This window comes from Mesocricetus auratus, unplaced genomic scaffold, assembly GCF_017639785.1.
Source record: "Mesocricetus auratus isolate SY011 unplaced genomic scaffold, BCM_Maur_2.0 Super-Scaffold_100025, whole genome shotgun sequence".
NCBI classification, from domain to species: Eukaryota; Metazoa; Chordata; class Mammalia; order Rodentia; family Cricetidae; genus Mesocricetus; species Mesocricetus auratus.
This window is the reverse complement of record NW_024429206.1, coordinates 12,353,908-12,379,934: the sequence shown is the minus strand read 5'-3', so window position 1 is coordinate 12,379,934 and position 26,027 is coordinate 12,353,908. Positions and strand designations below refer to the sequence as shown.

Genomic DNA, 26,027 nt, shown 5'->3' with positions numbered 1-26,027 from the left:
AAATTGTATTATGATTCCACGTTAGGAATTCCCCATCAACTTATATATTTTCCATGTTATCGTGGCTAGACTGTAAAATATGTCAATTAAGAGTCACAAACGGTAATTCTAAAGCAACCTCAAGGCCAGACACACAAACACAGCGGACCTCATTATCATCCTCAAGCACGTCCCAGAGTCTAGCAGAACGCGATCGGATCTCGGCCGTTTCCAACACACAGTAATGGGATTTTAATCCATTTCTATAAATGTCGGTGGTACTGAATGCCAAAGTGCATGGAAAACCGCAAAACACAAAAGATTCTGCACACAGGTCCTGCTGTCTGCGACGTACCCCAGGGAACCCTCCATGCGACAATACGAATTTCACGACACTCTATGCTTCCGGAACACTAAGATGTCACCCCACAAAGTGGAGGGGAAGCAGGGTCAACATCCACCTAGCCTGGATGAAAACACGACAGCCAATATCTCACATCTAGGCAAACCGAGCGCAATCGGTGGAAAGTTCCCATCTACCCTAAGCACATTTGGTTTCCTAGGGGTGGATGGGGGTGGGGTGGGGCGGGGTGGAGTGGGGGTAACACCTCAACTGCTGAGCCTAGCTGATGCACCTGCCACCGCTCCTGAGAAGGGGCTTCTTAGTGATCCCTAACGCGCGCGCGCGCACAACACAACACAACACACACGCTCACACACTCTCACACCCGCCCTTGACCCTTCCCAGGCCGCGGTGTAGCATCCCTTTCTCGCTGTCCACACCGCCGGCTTCCCTGACAAAGGCCCGGGTGTCAATCTGAGGCACTGGCACAGACAGGTTGCAGGACTGCTGATGGGGGGAGGAAGCCTGGCAGCTGTCACTTGGTCTCCCCAACACACGACGCGAGCACTCACGCGCCCACAAATTCAACACAGGGCTGGGGCTGGAAAGCAGCCGAGCGTGTGCAGCCGTTCAAAATACAAAAGGTCTCCGGAGCGCAGGCACCTGGGCGCGCCCGCCAAGGGATTCCCGGCGCGTGGGGGAGGGGAGCGGCGGGGCGGCGGCTGCCCGGGCTCCTCCAGGCCGCGGCCCGAAGATGCTCTCGAGAGTCGCGCACACCTGCCGCGGCCTGCGGGGGGCCTCGCTCACCTCCAGGTCGGTGTCGGCGGCCTCCGGGGCGCCGAGGATCTCGCTGGGCAGCTCGGCCAGATCGGTGACCCGGATAAGCCCGTCGTGCAGGAAGATGGTCTCCTCCTTCACCGAGAGCCACTGCGCCGAGTCCGCCGCCGCCGCCGCCGCTGCCGCCGCCGCCGCGGCAGCCGACGAACCCATGGCTAAAGGAAGGCGCTGCGGAGACGCCGCCGCCTCAGCAGCCCATGGCCGCTCGCCGCGCCCGCCGCGCCCGCCTCGCCCGCCTGGTCCGCCTCGCCCGCGCGGCACCGCCCTAGGCGTTCCGCGCCGCCATCCCTTCCACACGCCAACCCCGGCCCGGGAGACCCCAGCCCCGCCGCCGCCGCCGCCGCCGCCGCCGCCACTGCCGCCGCCGCCGCCCTGACGAGCAGGATCCGCCTCTGCCGCTCCTGCAGCCAACTGTCAGTAAGACGCCATCTTGGGGGCGGGGTTCCCGGCATGCCCCGCGGGCCGGACAATACAGGCCCCGCCCTCCCGTCCGTCTGGTCCCGCCCACCTCCCCGCCCGGCTCTAAACCCACCTGCAGAGGCTCCGAGGCGTGACTTCTTGGCGCCCCTCTTTTACCCACACCATCTGCGGCAGTCTGAGGACCCGGAAGAAGAAGACCCGGGTCACCTTCCCTCCTCCTTGCTCAGGTGTGCACCTGTTGTTCAGGCCAGAGCCCTCATTTTGGGAGAATCGTGTAGGGTCAATACGTTCATCATTTAAATGAGAAATGTTCAGAAGTCTCTCCTCTCTTGAAACATTGAGTGTAGTTCAGCCTCAGAGGGCTAGCCTAGCACGGCTGAGGTTCTTGGTTCCATCAACAGCACAATAAATAATTAAGTCTAGTGATCACACCAGTTCTCCCAGTGCATGGGAGACACGAGCATGAGAACCACTTGCAAGTTGCGGGCTAGCCTGGTCTACATAGCACGTTTCAGGTCAGACTGGGCTACACAGTCCCTATAGCTAAAAAAATAAATAATATAATTAGGTAATTAAATAATAATAATAAAGCCTAGTATATAATAGGCATTTCACACTTAGTCATGAGAACTTGGTAAAACTCACAGTAGGTAGTTAGTATTTACTGAAAGGGAGAGTACAAAGAATCAATTGATACCTGATGGAAATAAAGCACCCATCAACGATGTTTGCTTTCACACTAGAGACTGGTTTAAGAACACAGACTGGTCTTCCAGTAGACCAGGGTTCAATTCCCAGCACTTGGAGAGTAACTCATAATCATTTATAACTTCAGTCCCAAGGGGTCAGAACTTAAGTCCCAAAGGAATCTGACATCCTCTTCTGGCCTCCAAGATTACTGCACATAATGTGGTACACAGGCATAACTGCAGGCAAGTTTTCACACACATAAAAATAAAAAAAATTTAAATGTAAATCCCAGCACTCGGGAGGCAGAGGCAGGCAGATCTCTGTGAGTTCGAGAACAGCCTGGACTACCAAGCGAGTTCCAGGACAGCCTCCAAAGCCACAGAGAAACCCTGTCTCGAAAAAAACAAAAAACAAAAAAAAATGTAAACAAAAACAATGCCTGTCTTCTAGTACCTAGCTTTTTGATAGTGTTCCCTTAAGTGAAAATTACAGATTTTGTTGTCAACACTGACATGCACCTTTTTTTTTTCCCCCGGTGTTTCTGGCTGTCCTGGAATTCAGTAGACCCAGGCTGGCCTCAAACTAACAGAGATCCACCTGCCTCTGCCTCCCGAGTGCTGGGATTAAAGGTGTGCACCACCACTCCCCAGTTTTAGTGTAGAATTTTACAGGGACAAGAAAGTCTTCTCTTGTGGAACTCACACCCTGATGGGGAAACAGACAAAAAGCAAGAAAACAGCACAGCTCAGAAGAGGCCAACGCCATGAAAACAGTGAGAGAGACGGATGGAATGCAGCAGGCATGCGTATCAGTGATATGGTGCATGCTTAGCGTGCACATGGTTCCATCACCCCCCAAGACAGTCTTAAAATATGCTGGTAATCTTAGCACTCCGCAGACTCAGGCACCAGGACTCAGAGCTCAAGGTCATCCTCAGCAACATAGCAAGATCAAGATCAACCTGGGCCGTGTGAGACCCTGCCTCAAGTCAGCAACAAAAGTCAATACTGAGCCAAGCATACTACGCCTGTCAGCTCAGCATCCAGGAGGTAAAGACAGAAGGGTTGATGTGAGTTTGAGGCCAGCCTGAGCTACATAGTGAGACCAGGCTCAGAAAACAAAGCAAGGAGGTGGCTCAGTGGGCAAAGTGCTTGCTTTACCAGGGTTTGCATCCCCAGCATCCTTGTAAAAGCTGAGCATGGCTGTGCATGGCCCCTTAGCACACACAGCTGTGTTCCTCTCAGGTGGAAACAGGAGGACCCGGAGGCTCACTGGCCAGCCAGTCTAGCGGAAATTATGAGCTCCAGATTCATTGAGAGACCATGTCTCAGAGATGCAGAGCTGTCGAGAGGGCTCCATGCTTAGGAGCACTTCCTGCTCTCATAGAGGACCTGAATTCAGTTCCCAGCACCCATGTTGGGCAGCTCACCCACTGCTACCTAGAACTCCATGGGCACCCGTCCTCATGTACACATACTCAACCCCCCCACATATACATAATTTAGAAAATAATCATATGAGCCGGGCGTTGGTGGCGCATGCCTTTAATCCCAGCACTCGGGAGGCAGAGGCAGGCGGATCTCTGTGAGTTCGAGGCCAGCCTGGTCTACAAAGTGAGTTCCAGGACAGCCTCCAAAGCCACAGAGAAACACTGTCTCGAAAAACCAAAAAAAAAAAAAAATCATATGCCCAGCATGGTGGCACACACCTTTAATCCTAGTACTTGGGGGGCAGAGGCAGAGGCAAGCCGATCTCTGAGTTTGAGGCTAGCCTGGTCTACACAGTAGGTTCCAGGCCAGCTACACCATGAGACCTTATTTCGAATAAATAAAGTAATAATAAGCTGAAGAACAATAGAGGGAGACAGCTGACATCAGCATCCAGCGTCTGCAATGGCCACACAATAACTATTTCTTCAAATCCCTGCACGGTCTCCCGGGACAGTTAATATATTGTATTACAGTTTGGATCTAAAGCATCCCCCTAAGGGCCCCGTTGAAAGCCTGGGGCTTAAAGCAGCTGTGTTTGGAGGTGGAGATTGAGGAGGTGTTTGGGTCAGGAGAGCTCTGACCTCATCAAGGGATTAACCCATTGATGTCTTCAATTGAGTGGGTCCTAGTGGGGAGATGTAGCAGCACAAAGCTTCCCCACAGTCCTTCCCCCCAAATCCTTCCTCCCACGTCCCTCTGTGATAGCCACTGTGAGGTTCGTGGCTTCCTCTGCCGCCATCTTGCATCACCATGAAGTCCTGCCTACCACAGGGCTGAAATCAAGAGAGCCAGTTGGCCACAGAGACTTCTCTAATCTTTTTTTTTTTTTTTTTTTTTTGGTTTTTCGAGACAGGTTTCTCTGTGTAACAGTCCTCACTGTCCTGGAACTTGCTTTGTAGACCAGGCTGACCTCTCTAATCTCTAAACAGACTGACCAAGTGCTGGGATTAAAGGCATGCACCTCCACCACCAGGCAACCTCTCTAATCTCTAAACAGATCTTTCCAGGTATCATGTCATAGCTCAGATAGTTTCACCTTCAGCTGGGAAAGCAAGCTTCAGTCTCGTTCTCCCCTCAATGTCACAAAACCAGTCAACATCAAGGCTTGGATGTGAACCCAGACCTGCCTGTTTCTCCACACCCCCAGCTTCCTTATTTGGGGAAACACCTTCATTCTTTTCACGCACATCTTCTTTTTTTTTTTTTTTTTTTTTTTTTTTTAAAGATTTATTTATTTATTTATTATGAATACAACATCCTGCCTCCATGTATGTCTGCACACCAGAAGAGGCACCAGATCTTTATTACAGATGGTTGTGAGCCACCATGTGGTTACTGGGAATTGAACTCAGGACCCCTGGAAGAGCAGTCAGTGCTCTTAACCTCTGAGCCATCTCTCCAGCCCCCCACGCACATCTTCTAAAAAGGTGAAATGCCAGGTTTTAAACCCTCGGTGCCCAGCTAAGCTGGTTCAGAGATTTTTCTCTCCAAATTTGTGTGGTTTTTTTTTTTTTTTTTTTTTTTTTTTGGTTTTTCGAGACAGGGTTTCTCTGTGGCTTTGGAGGCTGTCCTGGAACTCACTTTGTAGACCAGACTGGCCTCGAACTCACAGAGATCCGCCTCCCCCTGCCTGCCGAGTGCTGGGATTAAAGGAGTGCACCACCAACACCCGGCCCAAATTTGTGTTTTAAGATCAGGCAAGAAGAGGCTCAGAAACTATTGACTCCATGAAATTAGTGAAAACAGTCCACACTCAGGCCTTAAAGTCCTTTAGACTGAATAATGAATATTATTTAGTATTTTAGCAGCAGTAATTCATCACCTTGATGAGGTGGCTCAAGAATTAATATTTATAGATTCCCCTCCCTAGAAACAAGGTCATTTAGTGGAAATTTTTAGAATGGATCATTTTCCTGTAGTCTGGTGCAAGACAAAAACCCCTGCTAAAAGCTACACAGAAAAACCCTGTCTTGAAAAACAAACCAAACAAACAAACAAAAAAAATCCCTGCTCAAAAGAATTTAAACTCAAAACTACAGGGAAAAGATCCCTATTCAGTCATGGGGGGGCACAACACAGGGGAAGGGGGCAGAGGACCCCATATAAACTTTTTTACATTAAAAAATTTACCTAGGGTGGTGATGCACTCATTTAGTCTCAACACTGAGAAGACAGAAGCAAGTGGATCAATGCAAGTTCAAGGCCAGCCTGGTCTACAGAGTGAGTTCCAGGAAAACCAGGGCTATTACATAGAGAAACCCTGTCTGAAGAAAAAAGCATCTATTTTATTTATATGTATGAGTGTTTAGTCCCCATGCATCTGTGTACCACATGCAAGCCTGGTGACATCAATGTTGTAAGAACTCTAGGCAATTGAGCTACATCCCCAGCCCCAATGCATAATTTGTGACCTTTTTTTTTTTTTTGAAATTGTCCCTTCTTCCTCTTTTTAAATTTTTTAAATTTAAGTTAGAAACAAGCTTGTTTCACATGTCAATCCCAGCTCCCTCTCCCTCTCCTCTTCCCTCGCCCTCACCACCAGGTCCCCCAGACCCCCACCCAACCTCAACTCTGATCCCCAGGGAGGGTGAGGCCCTCCATGGTGGATCTCCAGTGACTGTCACTTCAAAATGATTTATATGCACCACATGTGTGCCTAGTGACCACAGAGTTCAGAAGAGGGCATTGGATTCCCTAGAAAGGCAGTTGTGAGTCAACACATGCGCACTGGGAACTGAAACTTGGTTGGTCCTTGGTGAGAACAAGTGCTCTTATCTGCTGAGCCATCTCTAGCCCTTTCTCTCTTTCTTAGTAGGAGCTTATAGCCCTTGAACTTGCTCTGTAGGCAAAATGACCTTAAACTTCTTGATCCTTCTACCTCCACCTCCAGAGTGCTGGGATTACAGCTGCACACCACACATGCAGCTGGGATCAACCTCTGTACCCTTTCTTTTTTTTTTTTTTTTTTTTTTTTTTTTTTTGGTTTTTCGAGACAGGGTTTCTCTGTGGCTTTGGAGGCTGTCCTGGAACTCACTGTGTAGACCAACCAGGCTGGCCTCGAACTCACAGAGATCCACCTGCCTCTGCCTCCCGAGTGCCCGGCCTCTGTACCCTTTCTTTGGAGAAAATATAATCAAGATGGAGAAAGGAGCCGGGCGTTGGTGGCGCACGCCTTTAACCCCAGCACTCGGGAGGCAGAGGCAGGTGGATCTCTGTGAGTTCGAGGCTGGGCTGGACAGGCAGTCTCCAAAAGAATACAGAGAAACCCTGTCTCATAAAGCAAAACAAAACAAACAAACAAAAAAGACGGAGAAAGGAGGAGCAAGAGGCATGATGGCTGGGTAGTCAAGAGCGCACAGGAAGATGGTACAAGTAGGAAGAACATCTATGAGTCACCCACCCCAATGGCAGACATATCTCTCCAAGAGGGAGTGAGCTTGTGGATGGGCATCTAGTGTGCCCCAGCTGCTGATGTAATGTTTGCTGGCCTTGGCTCAAGCTGGGGCCCCTTAGGGATTTTGTAATGCCTCTTGCTTCCGTTGACATTTCTGTTCCAGCTGATTGTCTGAACTGAGTCCATAATCCGTATTGGGTGCTCAGATATGTAAGCATGGCATTGGAGATAAGCAGTCTCTAAAAAGCTGACGGGCAGCTTAAACATAGTTCTGGAAGAAGCTGCTGCCAGGCACATTTATAAGGGAATTGACAAAGACAGGGAAAAGCGCATAAACACATCTGTCAAACACACAGGGACACACAGCAGAGATTATTTCCATCTCAGTAATCGCAGCTTCCCAAAAGGAAACACACACGCCTCTGCTAGCAATCTCTTTTTGAAGGGATCCAGTAAGCCAGGTTCATTTTAGGGTCTCATTATTTTCTGCTCTTGGGTGGGTGTGCAAGCAGAAAGGCAAGGGAATCCTATGGAAGAAATTCTACATAATCTTCTTGGATCCACACCGAATTAGCGGAACTAAGGAACAGCCTCCCCTTTGTTAAAAACCCTAAGATTTTGAATGCCATGATGCTTTCTGTCGTCTGAAGGATGCGGTGTGCTCCAGTGCCCCCTCGTGGGCCTCGGAGGCATATCACATACTCCAATTTGGAAATTTGTAAAAATACGCGTTCCAGTGCAAAAACCTTAGACTGAAGCCAGTGCTGGGTGGCTTCCCCATGCCCCGGTGTAGTTTTGTCTGTCCTACAACACACTCCTTGCCTCAACCCTCTTTTTTTTTTTTTTTTTGGTTTTTCAAGACAGGGTTTCTCTGTATTGTTTTGGAGACTGTCCTGGAACTCACTCTGTAGACCAGGCTGGCCTCGAACTCACAGAGATCCGCCTGCCTCTGCCTCCCGAGTGCTGGGATTAAAGGCGTGCGCCACCAACGCCCGGCGCCTCAACCCTCTTAATGTTTCTTTTTTACTTTTTGTATGTCTATGAATGTTTGTCCCGCCTGTGTGTCTGTTCACCATCGTGCATGCAGTACCCATGGAAGCCAGAAGGGAGTGTCTGATCCCCTTAGACAGGAGTTACAGACAACTAAGAGTAGCCTTGTGGGTTCTGGGAATTCAACCCTGGTCCTCTGAAAGAGCAGCCAGTACTCTCTTTTATTTTTGGTGGTGGTGGTGGGTTTCTCTGTATTGCTTTGGAGCCTGTCCTTCAACTCTGTCTGTAGAGACCAGGCTGATCTCGAACTCCAGAAATCTGCCTGCCTATGCCTCCCGAGTGCTGGGATTAAAGGCGTGCACCACCAACACCCGGCTCTTTGTATTGTTTTTTAATTTTTAAGAATACTTATCTATTTATTTTATGTGTGTACATGTTTTGCCTGCATGCATGTCCATGCATCATGTATATGCCTGGTGCCCTCAGAGGTAAGGAGAGGGTGTGGGATCTCCTGGAACTAGGGTTACAGATGGTTGTGAGCCAGCCACCATGTGGGTGCTGGGAGTTGAACCTGAATTCCCTGCGGAAGCAGCAAATGCCATCTCTCCAGCCCCTGGTTGCTGTTGTTTAGATCATTATTTAACATTCACATCAAGCTGGGCACTGAGGATCCAGCTGAGTGACAGAGAGAGCTTTCTAGCATGTGCAAGTCCAGGAATTCCCCACTAGCACAAGAAAATAATAGTAAGTTAAAACTAGGGCTAAGGATGCAGCTCCATGGGTAGAAGGCTTGTACAACATGCACAAAGCCCCAGTGTCACACTCAGCACTCCACATGCCAGGAGTGCGGCAGCACATGGTCTGCAGTCCCATCCCTCAAGATGAAGAGGCCAAAGGACCTACAGCTCAGGCTAGTACTGAATCTGAAGTCAGCCTGGATTACATGAGACACTGTTAAAAAGGAGCCAGATATGGTGGCACACACCTTTAGTCCTACCCCACTCCCCAGGCAGATGCAGGTTCAAGGATAGCCTGTTCGACAGATTGAGTTCCAAACTAGTCAGGGCTACATAGTGAGACCCTATGTCAAATGACAAAATTAGCCCGGTAGTGGTGGCGCACGCCTTTAATCCCAGTACTGAGGAGGCAGAGGCAGGCGTATCTCTGTGAGTTGGAAGCCAGCCTGGTCTACAGGACAGGCTCCAAAACTACAGAGAAACCTTGTCTGGAAAAAACAAACAAACACAAACGACAAAATTAAAGGCGGAGGGAGAGAATGGAAGGAGGTGTGAGGGATAGCAGCGGTCCAGATGTAAAATAAATGAAATGCTTCAATTACTATAAAGACAAATTGAAAATAATGAAGAAAGAAAAACAGTTTAGTTGGGCATGATGACCATCAGACTGACCAGATTTTCTATTTCTTCCATCTGGAAATTTGTGCCTGTGTGGTAATGAATCTCTATTCCTTCCCTCCTGGCCTCTGGCCAGCCTCAGGTGACTGTAGTCAGCTTTGCTTCCATGACTTCACCTTCACCGGATTCCACATCTGTTGGGGAAGTCCTGTGTATATGTCAATAAATTACTGCTGGCCAATAGGAATCTAGATAGGTGGGGCTAGGAGTCCAGGAGGATTCTGGGAAGGAGAAACACAAGAGAGTCAACATGTAACGCCATGGGGGTAGGAAGCCTGGAACTATTCTCCTGTAAGAGACATACTTAGATTAACAATTATGGGGTAATTACTTAAGTCAGAGCTAGCCAGTTAGAAACAAGCAAGGCCAACAGCTTCATAATTAATATAGCCTCCTGTGTGTTTATTTGGGACTGATACTCGGCAGAGCCCAGGCGACTGGCAGGTGATAAACCAAAGCAGCTAGCAAGGAAAAGCTTCTCTTTACACACATCTGAGTGGGATCACGCAGTATTTGTCAGCACTTGACATCATATTCTCCTGATTCGGCTGTATACTGGGAGATGACTCAATTCCCCCCATAGGGCTGAGTAAGTACTCCATTGTACAGATTTGCCTTTATCCAGTGATACACGCATGTTCTAAAGGGACTCTAGCCAGCCCAAGCATGGCAAACAACTCTGGCAGGCCTTGCCCTTCTCCCCGCTCCCCTCTGCCTTGCTAAACTGTTAGATTACATTCCTAAAGCTGCCACCAAGGTCTGTTCCCTTATTTGGCCACTTCCTCCTCCTGAGACTGACTACCAAGGTCCAGCTATCCAAGTACGGAAGACCAGCAAGCAGAAGTCCCTTCTGACTGCCCTAATTAACATGCCCAGTTAAAACAAAACAGCTCATCCTAACACGGGGTTCCTTTTTGCGTTTATAAACTACCATGGGCCATGTGTCACATCTGTCTCCTCTTTATCCAGAGGCGGTCCTGTGTCCCACCTCTCCTGGGACAAATACACCTTCCCCTCACCCTTGTTCCCTTCCCCTTCTCCCTGGTCCTCTGTCTCCAGTCTTTGTCTCTTACTCCCTGCCCTTTGTCCCTCTGGGACATAGAAGTCTCCTTTGTGCTGAGGACCTGATTTGGGGTGTCCTGAGCTGACACCAGTCCTTTCATGGTCAGTTGCCCACTGAAGGTGCCGGTTATTTTGGTTTGGTTTTTCAAGACAGGGTTTCTCTGTGTAACCCTATGGTCAAGAATGGTACCTTCGACCTCGAGTAGTTTCCTGGTTTCCCCAGTATCTCTTATAACGTAGACTCTGCACACAGTGAGTGACCATTCACAACAGACAGCATTGGTAATCTGCCTTTAAATCTGTAGTGCACCTGCCTGGTTCCCTTAGAGCCCCCACAAAATCCCCAGGGTCACGTTCAGTCTCAGCTATAGTGTCACTTCCCACAATCCCCTGTAGTTCACAGGCTGTTCAACTTCATCTGTACCTTACCGAAGCTCTGGTTGAGTCTCTGCTAGATTAGAAACATGGTTCTTAAACCGGGCGTTGGTGGCGCATGCCTTTAATCCCAGCACTCGGGAGGCAGAGGCAGGCGGATCTCTGTGAGTTCGAGGCCAGCCTGGTCTACAGAGCTAGTTCCAGGACAGCCTCCAAAACAATACAGAGAAACCCTGTCTCGAGAAAAAAAAAAAAAAGAAACATGGTTCTTGGGGTAGTTCGAATGGTCCCCTAGGAGCATATTTGAATTCTTGGTTCCCGTCTGGTGGGACCACTTGGTTAGAACGCTGAGGTGTGCCTTGTTGGAGGAGGCGTGTCTCTAGAAGCCCACACCAGGCCCAGGTAGTGCTCCCCTCCCGCTCCGGGTTTTCGGAGACACAGTTTCTCTGTGTAGCCCTTGGCTGTCCTGGAACTTGTGTAGACCAGGTTGGCCTAAAACTCAAGAGATCCACCTGTCTCTGCCTCCTGGCACCACCTGGCTGTTCAGTTCTTTTTTTTTTTTTTTTAAGATTTATTACATATACAGTGTTCTGTTTACATGCCAGAAGAGGACACCAGATTGAATTATAGATGGTTGTGAGCCACCATGTGGTTGCTGGGAATTGAACTCAGGACCTCTGGAAGAGCAGTCACTGCTCTTAACCTCTGAGCCATCTCCCCAGCCCCTGTTCAGTTCTTCTTACCCTGCTCTCTTCCAGGTCCCACAATGGCTGTCCTGCCGAGAAGTCAAAGGGCAGGTACCAGCTGGTCAGCTGCCCCACACACCCCGCTGCACACTCACCATCCTTGACCTCAGCCCCAGCTCCCACTGCTTTGGGTCAGCTGGGCCTTATGGCTCAGATGGCGTCCACAGCTGCAGGCAGTCATGGGCTCAGCTATGGCAAACGTAGTGAACTGACTGGCACCTTCAGCGGGAAAGCTCAGAAGTCTCCCAGGCAATGGTCAGCAGGCTCCCACATGTCCTGCCACACACCCCAGCATGTGGTGTGGGGCCCTGCTGCCTTGAGATCAAGCACCTGGACTGTTGAACCTATTTTTTTTTTTGTTGTTGTTGTTGTTGTTTTTCAAGACAGGGTTTCTCTGTACTGTTTTGGAGGCTGTCCTGGAACTTGCTCTGTAGACCAGGCTGGTCTTGAACTCACAGAGATCCGCCTGCCTCTGCCTCCCGAGTGCTGGGATTAAAGGCAAGGGGCCACCAACGCCCAGCTAGTTTGTGTGTGTGCCTGTACGAGTCTTTATACATACATGTGTATGTCTCCATGAGTACACATGTACATGTGTCTATGAATGTGTGTATAAATGTATTTTTGAAGACGAAACACATGTGAATGCAATGATGCACAGCTATTTGCTCACATGAAGCTAGAGCAGAACATCAGGTGTTTTCTCCACTTATTCCCTTGAGACAGGGTCTCATTGAACTGGAAGCTCTCTATTTTGCCTAGGCTGGCTGGCCAATGACCTCTCAGGATCCCCTTGTCTCTACCCCGTATTCCTGAGGCCACAGGTACCTGCCCCTATGTGTACTTTATGTAGATGCTGGGAACATGGAACTCAGGTTTGCAGAGCAAGCACTCTTCCCCACTGAGCACTTTATTAATAACCGTCTCTCCCCATGAGTTATCTGAGCACTGATGAACCCTCTCCTCCAGTGACATACCTGAGAGCTGGGTGAATCTCCAGGCACACGTGTCAAGACAAATGAAAACTTTTTTTGGTTTTTCAAGACAGGGTTAATCTGTGTAGCTTTGGAGCCTGTCCTGGAACTCAAAGATCTGCCTGCCTTTGCCTCCTGAGCACTGGGAATAAAGGCTACCACCACACATAATGAAAACCTTTTTTTTTTTTTGGCTTTTATGAGACAGGGTTTCTCTATTGTTTTGGGAGGCTGTCGGTACAGCCTGGCCTGGAACTCAAGAGATCCACCTGCCTCTGCCTCCTTGGGATTAACCACTAATAAATCCTTGGCCAAGAGTGCTGGGATTAAAGGGGTACATCACTACCACCCACCTAGTCTGTTGTAATTCTGGAGGTGGAGACACACTCTGGTCAAGAGCACTTATATTCTTGAGAGTGTCCATATTGGTTTACTACTATCCCTAAATTCTAGTTCTGGGGGATCCAATGCCTTTTAATTTCTGGACACCAGGAGTGCACGTGGTACATACATTCATGCAGACCAAACACTTAAGAGATTACCAAGAGCCAGGCGTTGTTGGCCGCATGCCTTTAATCCCAGCACTCGAGAGACAGAAGCAGGCGGATCTGAGATGAGACCAGCCTGGTCTACAAGAGGGAGTTCAACACCCTCCAAAGCCAGAGAAACCCTGTCTCAAATAGCCAACACTATGTAATAACATACAAAGCACGCTTGTCTTCTGTTAAGACCTGGGGCAGAGATGAAGGCACTGTGTACTAAGGCTCAATCCACAATCATGACTGGAAGATGAGCTCATAGCTAAGCAGAAATGCGTTTGTAACTTTAGAGGACCCTTGTCATTTCTCTCCACATAATTTAGCTTTGATGTGTTCAGCCAGGCCAACTCCACTTTTTTCCTGCCTCCTTGGGATTAACCACCTGGCTGATTCCATTACTAAATCCTTAGCAAAGAACGCTGGTCCAAAGCTATGAGGAAAGGCCCACAGCACACACCACTTGCCGGCAATCCCACTTTTTTTTTTTTGAGACAGTTTCTCTGTATTGTTTGAGGCTGTCCTGGAATTCGCTCTATAGACCAGGCTGGCCTCGAACTCACAGAGATCCGCCTGCCTCTGCCTCCCGAGTGCTGGGATTAAAGGCGTGTGCCACCAATGTCTGGCAATCCCACTCTTTAAAAGATAAAATTACAGTTAAAGCTAGCTGTGGCTGTGTATGTACCAATAATCACCAGCTGGGGAGATGGGTAGAGACAGCAGGATCCTAGGGTTCACTGGATAGCTAGCCTAACTTATAGGTTTCAGGACAAGCAGGAGAGCCAGCCTCTTACTGAAGTGGCCAGAGGAAGATACCGGAAGATCCAACATGAGAACACACACAGACACAAAGAAACATATGAAGCTGTTTAATTAGGTTGATAGCAATTTAGAAAACCAGTTTGTGAGGATACATCCCATTTGTCAGAGAGAACTGAGACCTCAGGTAGCCCTGGAGCTGAGGAACAGCTTTGATCTTTGGCAAAAGCTGCGAATCCACGGTTTTCTGATCTGCCTTGCGCTGCTCTGTAATCTCATATTTCTAAACAAAGAGAAGGAAACATTTAGAACCAACATTCCCTAGAAATAGTCCTCAGGGACTGAAAGCAAGTCATAACCCTCTCCCGGGTCTTGTCTACTCCAAGAGTAGACAGATCAAGGACAACTGAAATCACAGATCACACTTGCCACCCAGAACAATCTCAAGTCCTCACCTCCTTCTCTGTGTCGAAGATCTCGCCCTCCTGGTGCCGGGGCTTACGCAGCTGCTTCTTCTTGAAGTAAGCATCAGTCAGGTGTTTGGGGATTTTAACCTTGCTGATATCAACTTTTGTAGAGGTGGCAATGACAAATTTCTGGTGTGCTCTCCGCAGAGGAACTCTGTTGAGGGCAAGAGGTCCTGAAGGAAAATTTAAATAAATTAAAGCTTGAAAAAAAGAATTAACACCGAACAATTAAGATTTGGTCTTCACATGGTGGCACATGGCTCAATTTCAGGAAAGGAAGGCAGATCTCTATTGAGTTTGAGAGCAGACTGGTCTACATGAGACCCTGTTTCATACAACGGCTAATCAGAACATGAAGGCAGAGAGTTCTGTTTGGCTGATGGTTCAGTGGTTAAATGATTAAATGATGACCACCGTTGCAGAAGAACCTCCCAGCACCCACAGAGGATACACAACTGCCTAATTAGAAAATGCCATCTGCTCCAAAAACTGGCCATTCAGGGCTTCTCTTCTCTCACCCTACATTTTCAAGGGACCCAGGTGAGAAATAGGGCCATGTTTTACACAGGCTGAAATTTACTCATGCAGAAAAGCCTGAGTTGTCGTCCCCTCACTACGGGCTGTGTGTACCCCTGCCACAAAAACATAAGGTGTGTGTCTCAACGTCAAATCAGGAAACCTGAGGCAGGGGCAGTGCTTTAAGTGTGAGGCTACCTGGAGCTACATGGCAAACCTTGTCTCAAGCCAGGGAACAGTGAGTGACTGGCACCTGCAATCTCAACACCCAGGAAGTAGAAAGATGAGCACAAGGCTATTCTGGTGAAGACAAAACACTAAGGATTTCCTTACCTGTCACAAGTAGCAAGCCGCTGTCTAGCTGCTTCAGGAAAACCACCCTCTGGAAGCCAAACAGAAAATGATATTTAGCAATTGAGTCCCAACTTCTGAATTAACCAAAGCACAAAGCTCGTGAGGAAAAAGTCTAAGACACTAGTTCTTCTCAACCTTCCTAATGCTGCAACCCTTTAATACATTTCTTCATGTTGTGGTGAACCCCCAACATAAATTATTGTTGCTTTTTTTTTGAGACAGGGTTTCTCTCTGGCTTTGGAGGCTGTCCTGGGACTAAAGGCATGTGCCATCACCTCCAGGCTTTATTGTTGCTTAACTGTGACTTTGCTGTTATGAATTGTTAAATATCTGACATGCAGATGGTCTTAGTTGACCACAAAGGGGTCAAGACAGATTGAGAACTGCCAATCTACAGGCAGGTGTGAGTCATAGCTTAGCCTTGGCAAAATTGGGGGGGGAAACAAAAGCCAAGAACCAAAAGGCAATTTCGAACCTCGGTACATACACAGTCCAGCTAGTCTGTTAAGGAGGTAAATCACACCCAATTCACAACAGCAGGTCAAAATTTCTAAACCAATTCACAAACACATACACCAAAGAAAGCATGTCTATTGTGATCTAGCCCCTGTGGGACACTGCTCACCTTGCCCCTGTGGCGCCCGGTGAGGATGATCAGGACAGTCCCTGGAGTGATGCTGGCACGCAGCTTTCTTACATGCTGACTGAAGGGCTTTTTGCCATGGCTCAGCAGCTTCCGAGGAACATCTTCAGTAGGGTAATACCTGGGCTAGAGAGAGTGCACACACCACACTTAAGACAGCTGTTCAGATCAGCAGGTTTAAGTTCAGAGACACAGCCTTATAAACTCCAGAAACATGGAAAGTAACTTCTAAACCTGGGAGAGCCCCTCTCAGCCAACCATGTTTCTGTTTAGTCTTAAGAGTGTTTCTCTGTAGACCAGGTCTGTCCTGGAACTCACTCCGGAGACCAAGCTGGCCTTGAACTCAAGAGATCCATCTGCCTCTGCCCCTCCTGAGTGATGGGATTAAAGGCTTAAGTGATGGCTTAAGATTCATTTAAATTATATATATATTTTTTTGCTTTTTTTGGAGCCAGGGTTTCTCTGTGGCTTTGGAGGCTGTCCTGGAACTCTCTTGTAGTCCAGGCTGGCCTCGAACTCACAGAGATCCACCTGCCTCTGCCTCCCGAGTCCTGGAATTAAAGGCGTGCACCACCACCGCCCGGCCAGCCCTGTTTAAGCTTTCCAATGAACTTCTTCTGAATGTCTCGGCCAGACATGGGGGAAGGCAGGAAATTTCCTGTCAGCCCAGGCAGAGGGAAATCTTTCAGACAAGCCTGAGAAAAGCAACACAAACTAACAAGCAAACCTAACAAGTCTACAACCATGCCTCTTTCAGCAATCTGACAAAAAAAAAAGAAAAAAACATCTCCAACCATCATCCAAATTTTAATTCACCCCATACCTCCAGATCTTACCATTTTCCGAAGCTTAACCACCCGGGTTCCGCCATTCTTGTCACCACCAACCGGTTTAGTGACAGTAGCAAGGACCTTCTCCTTTTTCTTCTTTTCAACCTACAAAGACAATCCCATCAGGGAGTGCGGCAGACCACCAGGGCTAAGGCGAAATGGTGGGGTTGTTTCCCCTCCTTTCTTACCTTGGTTTTTGCGGCTGAATATTTCCTTTTGTACAGGGCCTTCCTGGAGTACATAGCAGATCGGGAGTACCTGCCAATCCCTCTAACCAGGACAGGGTTCCGGCTGCAATGGGGCTTCCCCTTCTTGAGCTTCTTAACTTTAGGGTCACCTTTCTTGGCTGCAGCGGCATCACCGCCATCCTTCTTGGCTGCTGGTTTTTTCTCTTTTGTGTCAGGCTTCTCTGCCTTTTCACCCGCCATCTAGTGATGCCAGAAACAATAATTATAATAATAAAAAGATATTTCATCAACCGTCTGTAACAAGCCAAACAGACCGCATGCAACACATCTTCCTCCCGAAAGGACACACATGTAAATGTCCAGGAACATCAACAAGAAAATCTAAGGTAACCTGATAGAGTCTACACAGCAAGGTAGCCCTTTCTTCAAGCCTGTTTTCCGTTTTATTGTGCGACCCACTTCAGTGCCAGTGGCCTACGGGCAGAGGCCAGGCAATGGTTCGGGGCCGCGGGTTGCTCTAGCACGGGACACTATGACAGGCCCAGGGCAACGGGCCTGCCATAAATCCTAACCCATGCTCCAGCTCCTAGCTTTTAAGATCACTTTCCCTGGGGTCGCCCTCGGGTCCCGAAGACACTACGTCCCCAACTTTGCCGAGAAGGCAGCAACAAGCGGCACTCTCCGGGCGACTTCCAGGGGAGCCGGGGAAGCACTAAACGAGACTTCAGTCGCAAAACCCAACGTGGCCGAGGCGAGCTCTGCAAAGTTCTGGAACCTGGACCCCGGCTTCGGGGACGCACAGGCCCTCTAAGACTCCCGAGGCTACGGCGGCCGACAGGGCCCGGCGGTCGTCTCGGGCGCTGTGCTCGCTCTTCGCCCTCCTCCAACCCACGCCGACAGAAATGAAGTTCCCGAGAGACCTGGCGAGTGACCGCGGCTATAGTAAGCCATGGTTGAGAGCCCTCGGACGTCCCCCGCTTTCGGATGGACGAGGATTGGGGTCCTGAAAGCAGCTCTCACACAGACGCCCGCCATTCCTACCTTGCAAGATGGGAAAGAGAACTAAGCTCCCGGCTTCCGGTCTATAAGCAATGACGGGAGGTGTCCAAGAACACTTCCTTCCTGTGTGGGACATCATGGGAAATGTAGTTTTTCTTATGCCCTGGCCGCTACAACATGTCCTGGCTACATACCGATTCGATTTTCCTTAAGCGGTCAGGGTGGATGAGATGGCTTAAGATGGCTCAGCGAGCCGGGCGGTGGTGGCGCACGCCTTTAATCCCAGCACTCGGGAGGCAGAGGCAGGCGGATCTCTGTGAGTTCGAGGCCGGGCTGGACCGATAGCCTCCAAAACAATACAGAGAACCCCTATCTCGAAAAACCAAAAAAAAAAAAAAAAAAAAAAGATGGCTCAGCGAGTAAAGGCGCTTTCCGCCAAAGTTGTGATCAGAGTTTGATCCTCGGTCCTGTAAAGTCGAGAACAGACCTTACAGAGTTGTCCTCTGACCTCCATGAACGAACACATACAAAATGATAATTAAAAAAATAAAATTTAGCCGGGCGTTGGTGGCGCACGCCTTTAATCCCAGCACTCGGGAGGCAGAGGCAGGCGGATCTCTGTGAGTTCGAGACCAGCCTGGACTACCAAGCGAGTTCCAGGACAGGCTCCAAAGCCACAGAGAAACCCTGTCTCGAAAAACCAAAAAAAATAAAATAAAATAAAATAAAATAAAATTTAGCCGGACGTTGTGGCGCATACCTTTAATTCCAGCACTCTGGAGGCAGAGGCAGGTACATCTCTGTGAGTTCGAGGCCGGACAGCCTCCAAAACAATACAAAGAAACCCTGTCTCGAAAAACCAAAATAAATAAATAAATAAAATTTAAAATTAATAAGAGTTTTTGCTCATATTAAAAGTTAAACTAGCCGGGTGGTGGTGGTGCATGCCTTTAATCCCAGCACTTGGGAGGCAGAGGCAGGCGGATCTCTGGGAGTTCGAGGCTGGGCTGGACCGACAGCCTCCAAAACAATACAGAGAATCCCTGTCTCATAAAACCAAAAAAAATAAAAAATAAAAAATAAAATTAAACTAAGCTAACATTCTTTGAAAAATAAACAGAGCATATATGTGACTGTTCCTTATTTTTTTTACTACATTTTTGCTTTTTTATGTGCTTGTTTATGCATGTGGGGGTGAGCGTATGTTACAGCACACAGGTGGGCGTTAGAGAACACCTTGGAGGAGTCAGAGCTCTCCTTCCAACACTTGAGTCCTAGGGATTCAACTCAGGTCATCACACACACCACCCCCCACCCTCCCACCCCCCACCCCCCACCCCGGGTCCCACAGATAACAGTTCTATTCTGCCTCACAGTGCTTAGAACAAGTAAGCCGGGCAGTGGTGGCAAACATCTTTACTCCCAGCACTCGGGAGGCAGAGGCAGGAGGATCTCTGTGAGTTTGAGGCCAGTCTAGGCCACAGAGCTTTCGAAACAGCCAGGATTGTTACCCAATCTCGAAAACAAACAAACAGAAAACCCAAGTTCACATTATCTATGGCACTTCCTGAGCTAGTGATTGGTAAGTGCTTTAAACCTGGATTTGTGTGTGTGTGTGTGTGTGTGTGTGTGTGTGTGTGTGTGTGTGTGTGAGGACAGCATGCAGGAATCAATTATGTGGTTCCACCATGTGAGTCCCATGGATGGAACTGTGGGTCCCATGGATGGAACTCGGAGTTTTGTGGCAAGCACCTGTACCCACTGAGTCATGTCCTTGGCCCTTCATTGTGATTCCTTTAGCCCCAAACCATCTGCTTTATGGCTGAGTTTCCAGGAATCTCTTAGACGTTCTGTGGCTCTGGCTAACTAAGGTGACACGATAGTAATGAGATGCCCTGGAAACACCAAAGACCACAGAGGACAGCTGGGAAAGACATATGCCTTAGAACAGGAACCAATCTAATTCTCTCTCTCTTTCTTGCCAACCCCTTTTTGGTTTATCAAGGCAGTGTCTCTCTGTGTAGACCAGGCTGGGCTCTAGGATGCAAAGATCTGCCTGTATCTGCCTGTCAAATACTGGGATCAAAGGCATGCCCAGCTTCAATCTGATTATCAGTGATTGTAATTTTTTTTTCCGAGACAGGGTTTCTCTGTAGCTTTGAAGACTGTCCTGGAACTCACTCTGTAGACCAGGTTGGCCTAGAACTCACAGAGGCCCACCTTCCTCTGCCTCCTGAGTGCTGGAATTAAATGTGTGTGCCACCACTGCCTGGCCCAATAACTGATTTTTTTTTTTGTTTTTTTTTTTTTTTTTGGTTTTTCGAGACAGGGTTTCTCTGTATTGTTTTGGACGCTGTCCTGGAACTCACTTTGTAGACCAGGCTGGCTTCGAATTGTATTTTTTTTTTTTTGGTTTTTTCTTTTTGGTTTTTTCGAGACAGGGTTTCTCTGTATTGTTTTGGAGCCTGTCCTGGAACTCACTCTGTAGACCAGGCTGGCCTCAAACTCACAGAGATCTGCCTGCCTCTGCCTCCCGAGTGCTGGGATCAAAGGCATGTGCCACCAACGCCTGGCCCTGATTGTATTTTATGTCAGTTAAGGATCATTTGCTGTCCAGGTACAGCAGGTACAGTCTCAAGGAGAATCTTTGACCCCTTTCTCTCTCTGAGAATAAGTATGTTAGCACTGTCTTTAAAATTCTATTACTTTGCAAGTTAGTATTTGTGTGATGTATGTTCATGTATGCAGGTGTTTATGAGTATGCAGGGAGCCCATGTATGTTTGGAGGACAGAAGACTGTCCCACTCTAGCACTCTGCCTGGTTTGCTCGAGATAGGATCTCTTTCTGAAACGGAAGCCCATTCTTTTTGGAGGGGCTTGGTTAGGAGGCCAGGAAGCTCCAGGGATCCTCCTGTGCATATGACTGCCAAGAATCTAAACTCAAGTCCTCATGGTAGCTTTTGCCCACTAAGACCTCTTCTCAGCCCCTCAATGTCTGTATTCCATCATTTTCTGGAGGAAAGTTCTTCTCTGTAGTGATATTTTGTTTGTAATCTAATGACTAAAGCTTGCCTGAATATCAGAGTGCAGAACTAAGTCACTAGTTAGTCAAAGAGGACAGGCAGTAGTGGCCACATCTTAAAACCCAGCACTCAGGAGACAGAGGCTGATGGATCTCTGTGAGTTCAAGGTCACCCTGGGCTACATGAGAGTGAATCAATCTAAAAGACAAACAGAGCTCACACCAGCATTTAGGATGACATGCCTCTAATCCCAACACTAGAGAGGAATATAAGGCAGGAGCTCAGTGCAGTCTCAGTGCAGTTTGAGGTTTGGTGGAGAGCATTGCAGTCTGCTCTGAGGACAGGATCACCCCTCTTTGGTCTTAGCTTTGGTAGAGGTAAGAACTCTCTAGTGACTTGGCTGTTTGCTTTTCTGATCTTCAGACAAGCTTTATTTGTTAGATTAAAAACACTACACTTCTCAGCAGCTGTTGCTGCAGAACATGTCACATTGAAGTAGAATGTTTCTCACTTGAGCCCATCTGAATCTCAGGGCTACAGGTTCGGTAAGAGATTCATGTCTAGTGTCTCAAGGTCTGCAGTTCCATTCTGCCCACCCCCCCACACACACAGAAAAGGAAGGAGGGAGGGAAGAAAGGAAGGGAGGAAAGAAAGAAGGAAAGAAGGAAGGAGGGAAAGGAGGAAAAGTCTGACAATGTCAGAATCTTTCACTCCTCTTGTGACGTCCCAGACATGTTAAATAATCTGATATTGAAGTAAAAGCTGGAAAAAAAAAAAGTACTGGCCGGGCGTTGGTAATCCCAGCACTCGGGAGGCAGAGACAGGCGGATCTCTGTGAGTTCGAGACCAGCCTGGACTACCAAGCGAGTTCCAGGACAGCCTCCAAAGCCACAGAGAAACCCTGCCTCGAAAAACCAAAAAAAAAAAAAAAAAAAAAAAAAAGGTACTGAAAGAAGACAAGCATAACTGAGCTCCCTCTTGTGTTTGATTGTGGTATCGCAGAATGCACAAGTATAAGGTTAAAAATTAATTAAATTCCTTCTTCTAATTTTTTGAGACAAGGTCTCACCTCAGAGCCCTCTATGTTGACCAGGCTGGCCTCCAATTCCCAAATATCCTCGTGTCTCTCTCTCCCAAATGCTGGAATTAAACATGTAAACATGTGAACCACCACAGGCAGTATCTGGTTTTTTGTTTGTTTGTTTTTGTTTTGTTTTAATTTGGGTTTTCCAGACAAGGTTTCTCTGGCTTTGGAGGCTGTCCTGGAACTAGCTCTACTGGTCTTGAACTCTCAGAGATCAGCCTGCCTCGGCCTCCCAAGTGCTGGGATTAAAGGCGTGTGCCACCAACACCCGGCTTGCAGTACCTGGTTTTACTTTTTTGTTTGTTTGTTCTTTTGCTTTGTTTTTCTTTTCTTTTCTTTTCTTTTTTTTGGTTTTTCGAGACATGGTTTCTCTGTGGCTTTGGAGGCTGTCCTGGAACTAGCTCTTGTAGACCAGGATGGCCTCGAACTCACAGAGATCCACCTGCCTCTGCCTCCCAAGTGCTGGGATTAAAGGCGTGCGCCACCAACGCCCGGCCTTGCTTTGTTTTTCTAGACAGGGTTTCTCTGTGTAGCTTTGGAGGCTGTCCTGGAACTCACTCTGTAGATCAGGCTGGCCTTGAGCTCATAGAAATCCGCCTGCCTCTGCTGGGATTAAAGGTGTGTCTTTAATGAAGTAAGAGGAGAATGCTGAAGAGACGATGACCCAACACTCTTTGCTCATGTAAGCAAAGCAGAGCATTTGTGGAAGTTAGAGGACAACTTGTGAGAATTGGCTCTCTTTCCATTTTGTGGGTCCCACGGACTGCACTCAGATCATCACATGAAAGCAAGTACAACCTTTATCTACTGAACCATTTTGTTGGTTCCTGTTTTTTTTTTTTTTGTATTGTTTTTTTGTTTGTTTGTTTTTGAGACAGGGTTTCTCTGTATTGTTTTGGAGGCTGTCCTGGAACTCACTCTGTAGATCAGGATGGCCTCAAACTCTCAGAGATCCGCCTGCCTCTGCCTCTCCAGTGCTGGGATTAAAGGCGTTTGCCACCACCGCCCGGCTTGGTTCCTGTTTTTTGTTTTAGATTCATTTATTTATCTTTGTGTGTGTGTGTGTGTGTGTGCCTGAGTGTGTATCTATCTATCATCTATCTAGATATAGATATACATATAGATATACATAAATATGGGAAGATGGATGGAGAGAGAGAGAGAGAGAGAGAGAGAGAGAGAGAGAGAGAGAGAGAGAGAGTACCACATATATGCAGACCCCAGGAACTCAGTAGAGAGTGTTGTGCCCCCTGGGACTGGAGTTACAGTCAGTGAGCATGTGGATTCTGGGAACTAAACCCCAATCATCTGAAAGGGCAGTGCATTAGTCAGAGTTCTCTAAATTAACGGAACTTACAGAATGAATCTGTCTCTGTGTACAGAAAGGGAACTTATTAGAATGACTTAATGGCTGTGGTCCAGCTAATCCAACAATGAATACCTATGAATGGAAGGCCCAAGAATCCAGCAGTTGTTAAGTCCATAAGGCTGGATGTCTCAGCAGGTCTTCAGTGTACACCAGAACCCTGAAGAAGTGATTCTCATGCCACCAGTGAAGGAATGGACTTGCCAGCACGAAGAAGGCAAGAGGGTATGAGGGAGAGCTTTCTTCTTCCATGTCCTTTATGTAGGCTACCAGTTAAAGGTGTGGCCCAGATCAGAGGCATGTCTTCACATTTCAAAGATCTGGATCATAAGTGGCTCTCCCCATGTCAAATGATCCAACCAAGCAAAAATCCCTCACTGGTGTGCCCGGTCATTTCAGGGTTTTAGTTAATTTTAGATATAGTCACGTTGATGACCAAAAATATCCCTCATAGACAGTAAGTCTTTTAGCCTTGGAGCCGTCTCCTCGGACTCTGCTTTTTATTTCCTGAGACAGGATTTTGTAATGGAGACTCAGCTAGACTGGTGCCTGTTAAATAGCCCAGGTTGGCCTGGAATTCTCAGCCATCTTCCTGCCTCAGGTAGGTAGGAGCTGCATGTCTGGCTTAAAAATAACCATTTTAATCATTTGACTTAAGGCAAGGAAGATCTGTGGCTTTCACAGTTAAGTAAGAAATCCAGAGCCGGGCGTTGGTGGCGCACACCTTTAATCCCAGCACTCGGGAGGCAGAGGCAGGCGGATCTCTGTGAGTTCCAGGCCAGCCTGGCTCAGAGGTTAAGAGCACTGGCTGCTCTTCCAGGGGTCGGGAGTTCAATTCCCAGCGACCACATGGTAGCTCATGAGATCTGGTGCCCTCTTCTGGCCTGCAGGCATACATGCAGACAGAACACTGTATACATAACAAATAAATAAATCCGAGAATATCCAGGACTGTTTCAAAACCAAAAAAGAAAAAAAGGTAAGATTTTCTCATTAAGCAGCTGAGGTTGACCTGGAAGTTGCTATGAAGTCTGTCTACTTCAGACTCTCAAGAGCTGAGGTTTGAAACATGCATTGTCATTCCCAGCGAATAAAAATCTTAAAAATCTCGTGGCACCTAAATATGTGTGTGTTATATGAGGGTATATATGCTTGTTTCTGTTTCTTCATGTGGGCGTTGTAGGTACATGTGTGCAATAGTGTATGTGTGTGTGTGTGTTTCTTTGCCATTGCATATGCCAGGCTGGCTGGAGGAAGTGTTTTTGGCCTATTTATTTATTTATTTATTTATTTATTTATTTATTTATTGGTATTTCATGACAGGGTCTCTCTGTGTAACAGCTCTGGCTGTCCTGGAACTCACTCAGAAGACCAGGCTGACCTCGAACTCAGAGATTTAGCTGCCTTTGTGTACAAAGTTCTGGGAGTAAAGGTGTGTTTCACCGCTCAGCTCAGCCAGGCCTTTTTTTTTTCTTTTCCAAGACAGGGTTTCTCTGTGTTGTTTTGGAGGCTGTCCTGGAACTTGCTCTGTAGACCAAGCTGGCCTCGAACTCACAGAGATCCACCTGCCTCTGCCTGCCAAGTGCTGGGATTAAAGGCATGTGCCACCACACCAGACTAAGGTCTTTTTTTTTTTTTTTTTTTTTTTTTTTTTTTTGGTTTTTTGAGACAGGGTTTCTCTGTGGCTTTGGAGGCTGTCCTGGAACTCACTCTGTAGACCAGGCTGGTCTCAAACTCATAGAGATCCGCCTGCCTCTGCCTCCCGAGTGCTGGGATTAAAGGCGTGCGCCACCAACGCCCGGCTCAGCTAAAAAATTTTTTAAAAATACTTTATTACCTTCCTTCCTTTCTTTCTCTCTTTCTTTTTTTTTTTCTGTGTGTATTCATGTCAGGGTACATGTGGCAGTCAAAGGACAAATTGTAGGAGTCAATTGTTTTCCTTGATCTGTCTTGATGGCCTCTAATAAAGTATCTTTAAATGAATATATTTGAACTTGTTATCAGCCAGTCACTGTGTTAGGCTCTAGGCACATGCAGCGGAAGGAGACATTAACCTTGTTGTTTAAGGAGCTTGTGGTCTGAAGGAAACACAGAAAGTTCAGCCCTAGCGACGCTGAGCGTGCTAGGGGCTGATAGGGGCATGAGCCAGCAAGCATCGTGGGGCCCACAGGAAGAGGCATGAGCCAGCATCCTTGGGCCCACAGGACAGGAAGAGGCATTTACTTATTTTTGGAAAGTGGTCAAGGGTCTTTTTTTTTTTTTTTTTTTTTTTTGGTTTTAAGAGACAGGGTTTCTCTGTATTGTTTTGGAGGCTGTCCTGGAACTAGCTCTGTAGACCAGGCTGGCCTCGAACTCACAGAGATCCGCCTGCCTCTGCCTCCTGAGTGCTGGGATTAAAGGTGTGCGCCACCACCGCCCGGCTATGGTCAAGGGTCTTACCCAGAGTGTTATCCCTACTTAAGCTGGAGTTTAGTATTGCCTGACATTAAGTTTCTAGCTGGTCAAAGTTTGAAGACTACTCCAGACCTTGGCTGGTAATGGAACCCAGTT

General features: G+C 47.8%; 2 protein-coding genes and 1 non-coding gene across 10 annotated transcripts in view; all 3 read right to left on the bottom strand.

Moving 5' to 3' along the window:
* Positions 1-1,381, bottom strand: part of Hectd4 (HECT domain E3 ubiquitin protein ligase 4) — a 155,786-nt gene extending 154,405 nt beyond the window's left edge. For 6 of the 8 annotated variants that reach the window (XM_040731259.1, XM_040731263.1, XM_040731264.1 and 3 more), the window contains exon 1: positions 1,130-1,380. In XM_040731259.1, the coding sequence (XP_040587193.1) occupies positions 1,130-1,312 (183 nt within the window). In that variant the 5' untranslated portion in view covers positions 1,313-1,380. Of the gene's footprint in view, positions 1-1,129 lie in introns of all 8 variants that reach the window. The other 2 variants (XM_040731260.1, XM_040731261.1) reach the window with 1 other exon arrangement.
* A 12,721-nt stretch (positions 1,382-14,102) lies between these two features.
* Rpl6 (ribosomal protein L6) lies at positions 14,103-17,245 on the bottom strand. Its single transcript, XM_040731335.1, has 6 exons — positions 17,006-17,245; positions 16,824-16,922; positions 15,970-16,113; positions 15,324-15,372; positions 14,463-14,647; positions 14,103-14,290 (listed from the first exon to the last, which is right to left on the bottom strand). The coding sequence occupies exons 1-6, from the start codon at positions 17,243-17,245 to the stop codon at positions 14,138-14,140; spliced, it is 870 nt and encodes a 289-aa protein (XP_040587269.1). The 3' UTR covers positions 14,103-14,137.
* A 204-nt stretch (positions 17,246-17,449) lies between these two features.
* LOC121134095 lies at positions 17,450-17,583 on the bottom strand. The gene has a single exon (XR_005871122.1). It is a non-coding gene; the product is annotated as a small nucleolar RNA SNORA42/SNORA80 family (small nucleolar RNA).
* Positions 17,584-26,027: the final 8,444 nt, after the last annotated feature.

What these genes read in the sequence shown, in the direction of transcription:
- Rpl6 (XM_040731335.1), bottom strand. Translation starts at nt 17,245, where the DNA reads ATGGCGGGTGAAAAGGCAGAGAAGCCTGACACAAAAGAGAAAAAACCA. An exon ending in ATTCAGCCGCAAAAACCAAG is followed by an intron (nt 16,923 to 17,005) that starts GTAAGAAAGGAG and finishes TTGTCTTTGTAG; the next exon opens with GTTGAAAAGAAGAAAAAGGA. An exon ending in TGGTTAAGCTTCGGAAAATG is followed by an intron (nt 16,114 to 16,823) that starts GTAAGATCTGGA and finishes CACTCTCTCTAG; the next exon opens with CCCAGGTATTACCCTACTGA.